Raw genomic sequence first — 9694 nt, forward strand, 5'->3', positions numbered from 1 at the left:
CGCCCTCCAGGCGGGCCGGGCCGGATCCCCCCTCCCCAAGTGCGCGGGCCGGGGTCCCCGCACGACCCCGCTTCGCTCCCCTCTGCCCCCTCCCCGTCCCGCGGGCAGGCAGCAGCCCCGGGATCCCGGTCCCCACCGGCGGGCGGCGCCCCCCGCCAGCCCCGGGCGCCCCCTCCGCTCCGCGCTGCGCCCCGCTCCCGGAGCCGCCCCGCCCTGTCCCCCAGCCCCCTCTCCAGCCAGGAAATCCGAGCTCGGCTGATTCCTCCACGTCAAACCACATGATCCCATAAAACATTCAGCGCGCTGCAGCCCGCCCGGCAGCCCGCGTTCCCCTCCCGCGCCCCGCTCGGCTCCCAGGGACCCCGCGCCGCAGCCGCCTCTCCCCGCCAGGACCCGTGCGCGCCGCGGCGGCCGCTGCGCCCCAGCCGTGCGCCTTGGGGCGGGGAGCCGGCGCCTGGATGCTGACTCCGGCCCCGGGGCGGCTTGTTCCCCCGCTGCGCGCGGGCTCCGGCAGCGGGCGAGCCCCCGCCCTGCGCTCGGGCTGAAGTTCGCACGCGGACCTGCCCGCGCTGGCTGGCGAGGACTGTACCCCGGCGCCCGTTTGCCTGCCGAGCCGAGCCTGCCCCGACCCCTAAGATGAAGAGGGCGATCGCTGAAGGTAGGTGCGTCCCCACCGCGGGGACCCTCGGCCGGAGCGCCATGGGGGGTTGGGGGCAGGGCTCCAGCAACTTCCCAGCCGGCAACTTTAGTCCCGTGGAGAGCGCGGAGCGGCCAGGACCCACCTGCCTCCGCTGCCGGGATATGGGACTGAGCCGGGGGACGCGCTGGGAGGCGATCGGGGCTCCCCGCCCCGGCAGTCTGAGCCGGGCTTGCGACCCAAGTTCCTGGGGGTGGAGGGGGATCGGGAGCAGGAGTCGGTGCGCTGAGGTGTTGGGGGCAGGCTGGAGCTAAGGAGCGGACACTGTATTCCCCAAGGAGGGAGAAACGGGGGATGGGGGGAGGGCTCCCGGCTCTGCCCCCTCCCCCGGCACCTGGCTCAGTGCTTCTGTGCCATTGCGGAGTCCGAGCGCTGGTGTGAACAGCCGGGATCCGGAATCCACCGCTCCCCTCCCCCCCGCTAGGTCAGGGACCAGAAGGGCACCGGGCTGGCTGTTGTGCCCAGCACCACCTGGGCTCTCCGTCTGGAGGCTGCACCCCGCACCCCTCCCGAGCTGCTTCCAACGGGGGCTGCGGGGCTTCCCGGCCGAGCTGGGGCAGCGGGAGTGGGAAGGAGGCTGCTGGGGGAAGCAGGCTCCTTTGCCTCCCAGGGGGATCCGGGACATCTGCTCTGCGCTCAGACCGTACCGAGGCGGTGGGCAGGTGGGACGAGAAGGAAAACCGGGGAGCGAGCCCCCGAGACCCCCCAGTGCCGGCGGAGGGCTCCGTGTTCAGCCGGGGTCAGCACTGCCCGCTCCCGAGCGCTGGGGCTGGGAGAGAGGCAGCAGGTTCTCTGACCGCCCCCAAACCTCGGCGCTTTGGGCTGGGAAGAAGCGCTCCAGAAAGGAGGGTTACATGAAAACACCGGGGGGAAGGAAGGGCGGCGGGTGCCGAAGGTGTGCAGCAGAGGGAGGGCAGGGAAGGGCCAGTCACCAGCATCCCTGGCTCTGCGTCCCGGGGAGGACCGCGAATGGAAGGCGAGGAGGGGGACAAAGGGAAATCTACAAGGCAAGTTCTCCTGACTTGGCAAAGTTTGCGAATTCCCCCTTAAGGGGCTCGGGAGAGTGACAGGCCACGGGAAGCCGGATCAGGGCTGGGGCAGGGGGTCAGAAGGAGAGGAAGCGGTTCCCTGGCCGTGCTAGAGATGCAGGGAGCCTGCAGTGAATGTGCGAGGCTGGGAGAAAGCCCGAGATGATTGAGGGTTAGGGAGTGGGTAACAAATCCATCGTTAACTAATTGTTCCTCTGGCCTACTTTGTCTCATTGCAATGTCCATTCGTCAACGGCAGTAAACTAGATGAAGGGGGAAATGTCTGAGAACAAACCTTGGTGTGTAGGTTAGGAATTGAATTGGTCTCATTGTGGGGAAGATCTGTGTGTGTAATAAGCGTTCCGTGCCGCTGGCCTTTCAGAAAAACCCCGTGGGCTGTTGCCATCCAAAGGAATAAAAGCTTCTCCTTCCACAGAGAATAGCTCTGTTTGGTTTGCTCAGATATTGTGGGCTACCTGGCACCTTGCATGGCTGAACAGGGAGATGGCTGCCAGGAGCAGGCAGTGCTTGGGTAGTGGCTCATGCTGTTAAGTGTAGCCAGCTTGTTCACCTTGGGGTAAAACTTGAAGGACCTACATTTGGGAAAGCGTGCTCCCATCCTGCAGGGTGCAGAGACGCCCACCGGCTCCGGGGCATGGCCGAAAACAACCCACAGGTTGCAATTTTTAAATCAAAAGACATCAACGCATGTTAGCAAGCGAGCATTGTCCGGGCTGCCAGTCAAAGGGATCTGTGTGACACAGCTCTCTCTAATAACCCGTCCGTGTGTGCAGTCTCCACAGTCCTCCTTTCTGGGAGTGACCCCAGCATCACCTAGCGTTGTTTCTTGGAGGGCACACGGTGGCTGGTTTATTTGCAATGCTCTAGTGAGATATCCCAGCTCCAATCCAAACGGCAAGCAGCATCTTCGGAGAGTTTGAACGGCATCTAGTTTTGTGTGCATGCTTGGGAGCAGGTTGCCGAGGCCCCTCCGGGCCAGGGCATTGGTGTTTCAGGAGTCACCTATTCCATGATGTATTACGGCCTTGTGCACAAATGTCCTTAGATCTGAATGGGTGCCTGTATCCTGAGCACCCCGCGGATTTGGCTGTGCGCAGACTCCTGGCACCGATCTGGTGGTAACCTGTGGGTTTTCTGCCTGCCATTCTATTGTGGGGAGCTGGCCGTGCCCAGGGTGTGCTGCGCCCCAGATACGCAGAGGTGGGGGCAGCAGCAGAACGTTTTCTCTCTGGGGGCAGTACGCAGGGCTGCGTAGGGCGTGCTCTCTGCACAGTGGCCCCCCACGAGCGCCCGACAGTCATCGGCATCGCGTGAAAAGCCAGGACATTAAATACAGGAAAGCTGCTACAGGACCTCTGTTCATAGAGCATGGCAGGTACACAGGGGCCTTTAAAGGACAGCCCTGGCCTGCTCCCGGGGGGTGCTGAATCCCTCCACTGCTGGCCCTAAATGTGAGTGGGGAAGATGACTGTGAAATGCCAGGTGTACCTTGGAGGACGTGCTCCCCAGGATCAGGCCCTGAGCGAGTGAACTGTGGGGCTCTGGCTGCCTCTCCCTTCCTACCTGCCCCCACTTTCCCAGAGCTCGCTGCTAGTAAGCTGGAAAGACACAGCTGGGGCAGCAAAGCCTTTCCTCTTTCCGCCTTAGCTCACATCAAGCCTTTATTAACCCCCGTTCCATTTACAGCCTATGAAATCCCCATTCTTCTCCGGGATTCCTCAATGGGAAACAGCTGTTTTAAAACCTTTATTCCCCCAAGAAGCTAAGCCTGGTGAATAGTATTGATTGGAGGAGGAGATGAGCAGCATTTGATTGCTCTGACCAGGAGGTAACATTCATCAGCTCTTTTTTTGACCCTTTATTGCTTTCAGGACAGTTTTTGTTATATAATTTATTGGGGGGGGGGGGGCATTTCACAAGCCTCGCTTCCTCCTGGAACCTGTATTCTTTGGGCCATACCGGGATGGGATACCGAGACATACGGAAGTTGTGATCTTAGGGTTGTGTGAGCCCCAGTGCTGTGGTGGATTGTATCAGCACAGAGGGTCATGTGCCCCCGCTTGGTTCGGTGATGTTTTCCTCACTAGGAGTGCTGGAAAAGGCTGTGCTAGAAAACGATTTAATTAGATCTGGTGAGACAAAGAGCCGCTGTGACCCTCGCGAGCTCTCTAGCTCGTGAGCAGCGTGTTCCAGGGCTGCTTACCAATAAGCTGCGACACGCCAGCCCCGTCTTCAAACTAGCCACGTCCTCCATTAATTACCTCCCCGCCGCTCCCTGCTACTCTGAGCCGGCCTTGACTCGGAGCCTTGCGGGGGCCTACGCAGGAGAAGCTTGTAGGCCCAAGTGTGTGGGAGGCTGGGAAGGAGGGACAGGGCAGCTTGCAATGGAACCGAGATCCCGTCCCCTTTTAGAACGTGACGCCCGCCCTGCTCGGCAGGACCAGCCAGGATCCGCAGGACAATGGCTGTCTGGCATTCATCCTCCGCACGTGTTCCTCCAGTTGAAATAAGGGCCGAGTTCCTGGGCAATCCTGGGGTAACTGCACTGACTTCAGGGATTTACAGCAGGGATGACTTTGGCGGCTAGGCAAAAACTGCCCCTCCAGCAGCATCTAGTTACTCTGAAGCCCCCAAAAGCCTTAGGCCGGAGCTGCGGAGTGTGAAGTTAGAGCTCTGGGGTGCGTGGGCCCACGGGACGCTCTGATCGGGTGTGCATTCCCATGCCATGTTGCTGCTGCTATTTGTTGTACTGGCGTAGGTGGTGGCAGCGCCAGTTGTGAGTGGCAAAGCCCAGGCAATCCCCCTGTAAGTCGCCCCTTGCCGCATGTACCTGTGCTCCCGAGGGAGCCCGGGCACACTCCTGCCGTCTGCCTCGGTGCTGGATGTTCAGTGCTGCGCTGCTTCCCGGAGAGCCGCTTCTCGCTTGCGGAAAGTGCTGAGACGGAAGCCCGGTGCTTGGAGCCTAGGTGAAGGTGTGGGCTGTTGCCGGCTGGACTGGAGGAGGCTTGGGAGGGTGGATGGAGCCGGCATCCCTAATGAAGAGACTAGAGCTTGTACTACAAGCTCCACTCTGAGCCAGCGTGAACACAATGTGCCTGGCTCCTGTGCCAGCTCCTCATTGTGCTGTGCGGCGGCTCCTTTTCAAGAGGCTGTGAGTACAGCACAAGAGCGCTATCCACACTGCACAGCAGACCAAAGGGGGGGGAAGGAGTCGGTTTAATTAGGTGTGTACTTGCTTCCCCCTGGATTCGAAATGCTTTCTGCTGCCGTCGCCTTCATTAAGACATATCTCTGAGAGCCACGAGCCAAACACCTCCTTTGATGTTTCTAGAGGAGTTGATTTATCCGGGAGGCGTACCCCGCAGCAGGAATATCCCGTGCCTCTCCGAGGCGGCGCTATACGAAGCTGCGCGACCATACAGAGGTCTGTGAATGCACTAAGGGCTTGAATGCACTTGAGACGCTGCAGCGGTGTTGGAGCATTTAGTGTAGCCACAATCTGCACCGACAGCTCTGGTCTCCACCTCCCTGAGAGGCAGTAGCTATGTGGACAGAACAATTCTCGTTCCATCCACCTAGCGCTGCCTGCACCAGGGGTTCACTTGGGGGTGGATTTTTCACACCCGTGAGCAGTGTAACTTTTTAGTATAGACCAGGCCTGAGAGCCTGCTGCCTGTCTACATGGAAGGCTTTGAGGGAGCTGCATTCTGGGGCCACCGCTGGCTGGTGGGGTTTGAGTGTATGGGGTTCTGGGACTTCTCCAGAACAGATACCAGTGAGTGTGGGGCAAAGAGGCCTGCACTCTGCAAAGCCCAGCCTCCCGCCTCCCATATTCACTGTTCCAGCTTCGGGAGGGGCCAGCGGCCAAGGAGAGCCGTGAACAAATAAACAGCGTCAAGCAGGAAATGGCGAGTCTCGGAACGTGTGTGTAAAGAAGTCGAGACTTAATACAGGCTCCCTCGCCCCCCAGCTATGTCTGCAGTTAGGTCTTGTTATGTTTGCCTGTGTCCCCTGCACAAATTCTATACCTCGAACCCCTGGCTGACTGCTCATCTCCAGTTCTGTGCTGGCCCGTGGAAGGCCATAGATTTCAGTGCATTGACCCTGGCCTAAAGCTGGAGTAGCGCTGGGTGAATGGAATCCAGTGTGTACAACGGCCATGTTGTGTGTGCAGTCTGCTGTGATGATGGGCACTCTACGTCTACCTTAGCCAGACACGGCGCACACGGGCATTCTGCACATGCTCAGACTGTTCATATCTGCTCCATTGTTAGAAGGGCACCAAGAGCTGGGCCTCCGACATCCTATTCTTGGCTCTGCCATTGACTCGTCGTGACTGTGTCTTTCACCCGTCTGTGCCTTAGTTTCTCTGTCTGTAAATTGGGGATAATGGTGCTGACCTGTCTCCCCAAAGGCTCTGTGATGGGCTTGGAGGTCACGGGGCGAAGGGGGTGGAGATGACAAAGTAGCCTCTACTACTTGTTCATATCTTGGTATTGGCTATTCCAAAGGAGAAGCAGGCGTGGCTGTGCCGGGGCATGTGTGAGGGTCCCTTCTATGGCAGTGACATTCTAGTCCCAGGATTGGTGCTGTTTCAGAATCAGCTGTGTTCTGTTGCCTACGGTCTGTCCTCCTCAGAGTCCCAGGGCCTTACATTTCAGCTCTTGGGCTAAGCAAAAGTGTTACCAGCTCTTGTGATATGGGATGGATTTCTTAAAGCCCGAGCTCCTAGAGTCAGGGGATTTAGGTGGGAATCTCAGATTCCATTAGGAAAACAAAAAATCAGTTTCTAGCCCTTGTGTTTGCTGAGAAAAGTGGGAAACGTGACCTGAGTGTGAGCGAGAGGCTCAAGAACCAGAAGACAAATAGCCCCCACATTTCTGATTTTTATGCCTGTCTCATGGCGTTTTGGGGGCCTGGCTCATGAGTTTTGACAGTGTGGGGTTGGCGAAAGAGAAACCAGTGCTGGCCTTGTGGCAGGGAAGTTAAATGGGATTTGGGTGGGGTGAGTGCCTGAGCCAAAGCCCACTGGAGCCAAAGGGGGTCTTTCCGTCAGCTTCAGCGAGCTCTGTCTCAGGCCCCAAGGAGGACCTGGTGGGTGTCTGATTGGGGGGTCACAGTGGAGGTACCTGGGTGAGGCCTGCTATGGACCCCACTGGTCCTTGGGAGTTATGGATCTCTTGCGGTCCGGCTGCATGTGAGGCACGTTTTCTCCCAGGCAGGTCACTGTCCCAGCCAGCATGTTCCTCCATTTCACTGTTAATTGAAGCAGAATTGCTTGGCAAACAGCCCAGAGTGGAAAAACCTGAGAAATGCCACAAACTTTGCTAACATTCCAGCTGATCGCATACACTCGCAAAACTCTGCTCCGTTTGCTTTAATTCACATATTTCAGTGCAAGTTCACAACATTTCCTGGAATTTTCACCCCCTGCCGTTCCTCCATCTGTTCTCCCCCCTGTCCCCCTCGCCACCTAGATGAAAGCTCAATAGTTTTACCTTTCCTGGGACTAGCCTAGATGGATGTTTTAACTTCAATCACACTTTCCCTTTTACTCACATGCTGCTCTTTGAACGGGAAGCAAATGAATGTTTATGCTTAATATTTAAACCTCCTGTTTCCCTTGCTTCGCTGCGTGTGTGGGGAAATTGGATTGAGAACGCAGCAAGAATGTGGCCTTGTAGTAACTGATCAGTTATTATTGCTATTTATTACTTATATTGTGCACTAGGTGTGTGTAGTGTTCTTACAGAAAGAAATCAGCCCTTTAAATTTGCACTTGAAAATCACTTTCCTGGCTCGTGGAATTGTCTCCTGTATTCTGCTCTGTGGGGGAAATTGGTTAACTCCTTTTTTGGTAAGAACAAAGGTTTTTTTGAGAACCATCTGGCTGCTGAATTCTTCTCCCGAAGCTGTGCAGTTTGCTGGGAGTTCATTTGCGTCTTTAGCTACTAAAGAGAAAGTAAAAGTGACTGATTAGTCTGAGACTGGAAGCGTTCACATCAAAGTGACAGATTTTGCGAGCTGGGTTTGGGAAAGTGTTTAAAACTGGTGTGTTTTCATTAAATGTTGAAGACTGTGGGCAGATTTGGGCTCTCGGCGCTGCCGCACGGCCCTGGACTCCGCAGCCCGTGTGTTATTGTCGGAGTGAATTGTGTGGCTGTTCCCGGTGGTGTGCGCTTATTTGATTATTTTAAATATTGATTTTAATTGTGTGTCTTTCTCAGGGCTGGGCGTGATGATGAGACCTGCATACAACACATCCCGTGCATAATTCAGCAGTGCTTGTGTGGATCAGGTGTGAGCTCAGCCTGATTTCAAGGGGGGTGGGAATCTCTGGAGACCCTAAATTCAGCTCCTCACCCTTCTGTGCATCTAGGGGCCACGGCCGGGCTGCAGAGCAAGGTGTGAATTCAGCAGCCCAGTTTATGTGCCTCTGCAGACAAAAGGCAGCACTGGAGACTGTAATAGGAAATGTTGAGATTAACAGTCTCTCTCTCTCTCTCTGCACATGTTAGTGGTCATTGAAAAGCTGTGGGGAACTTTCTGCCTGGGATGTTTCCCTGGGCACCCCCCAGCTGCGAGGCTGCGTAGGGGTCTAGGAAGTTGTAGTTTGGCTGTGGAGCACAAGTTGTGTCTCTCTGGAAGCGTCTCCTTCTCCCTGCAAGCGCCGTTTGGTGACTAGCGTTTTCCATGCCAATACGCATGCTGCTAGCTTTGGCTTTACACTAGAGGGCTGTCTGTCCCTTTCCCTTCGGAGGGACCGCGTTCGCCTGTGCGCTCCGGATGGGTATGTCTGCAGTCGCCAAACAATTCAATAGCAGCCGTTTGGTCAGGTGGGAAATGCTTGGAAAGCTTTTATTTACCACTCCTGGAGTCTATTTGTGCTGCACACAAACAGCTGCGCTCTGGTGCCGCTCCTCACATTGGAGCTGTTTGTATTCAACCCTGGGGAGACCTTCATTTCTGTCCATTGGATCCCATTCTCTCCTGACCCACTGAGGAGGGGCGGCCGCAGCCTGCACACCATTCAGAGGAGCCAGCGGTCCTCTGGGTCAGTTTGGCTTCCCTCTCTTGTACGTTCCCTGGAGCTTGGTGCCAATCTTGGGAACTGGGGAGCGGGGCTGCTGCTTGCCTGTTGTTGCGCTGCATGCCCCCTACCCCGCTGCGGAGGGGGGATCAGAGCCCCGGAAGGTGGAGGGGCCTGTGCTTTGCCACTGGGCAGAGCCTTCCAGAGCCCTGGGCACCCAGCCATTGAGAGCAGGGCGAGAAGGCAGCTGCGGGTAACGGAGAGGAGCCGCTCCCTGCAAGGAGAACAGGCCTAACAAAAATCAGGGTGGGCGGTAGTGTCGTGTGCAGGCTTGGGCCCTTAGCAAGCACAGAGCCTTGCTCCCGAGACTGTGGGCACCAGTGCAGGAGGAATGGCCCTTGCTGGGGATGGGGGCCTTTGTTTGAATAAGAGAGTGATGGGGCCCCAGAGAAGATAAGAAGCCTGCTATTGCTGCATGCTAAGGGAGTTCTCCTGTAGCTTGCATGGCAGAGGCTGGTGGCTTTGGAGCAGAAGGACACACGCTAGCGCAGGGCTGGGCAATTTTTTTGGCCTGAGGGCCACATTGGGGTTGCAAAACTGTATGGAGGGCCGGGTAGGGAAGGTTGTGCCTCCCCAAAGAGCCTGGCCCCTGCCCCCTATCTGACCCCTCCCACTTCCCGCCCCCTGACTGCCCCCCTCAGAACCCCTGACCCATCCAACTCTCCCTGCTCCTTGACCCCTGACTTCCCCCTCCTGGGATCCCCCGCCCCTAACCACCCCTGGGATCCCATCCCCATCCAACCCCCCTGCTCCCAGTCCCCTGACTGCTCTGACTCCTATCCACACCCCTGCCCCTTGACAGGCCGCCCGGGACCCCACACCTATCCACCCTGCCCCGTTCCCTGTCCTCTGACCCCG

The 9694-nt window shown here is 57.4% G+C and overlaps 1 protein-coding gene across 1 annotated transcript in view; it reads left to right on the forward strand.

The window, feature by feature from the left end:
- The first annotated feature begins 392 nt into the window (after positions 1–392).
- The window catches only part of RTN4R (reticulon 4 receptor), a 111267-nt gene continuing 101965 nt past the window's right edge, over positions 393–9694 (forward strand). Inside the window, exon 1 of the mRNA XM_034791613.1 lies at positions 393–658. Coding sequence (XP_034647504.1) covers positions 637–658 — 22 coding nt within the window. The 5' untranslated portion in view covers positions 393–636. The remainder of the gene's footprint in view (positions 659–9694) is intronic.

The sequence above is a fragment of the Trachemys scripta genome, chromosome 15 (genome assembly GCF_013100865.1).
Source record: "Trachemys scripta elegans isolate TJP31775 chromosome 15, CAS_Tse_1.0, whole genome shotgun sequence".
Lineage (NCBI taxonomy): Eukaryota > Metazoa > Chordata > Testudines > Emydidae > Trachemys > Trachemys scripta.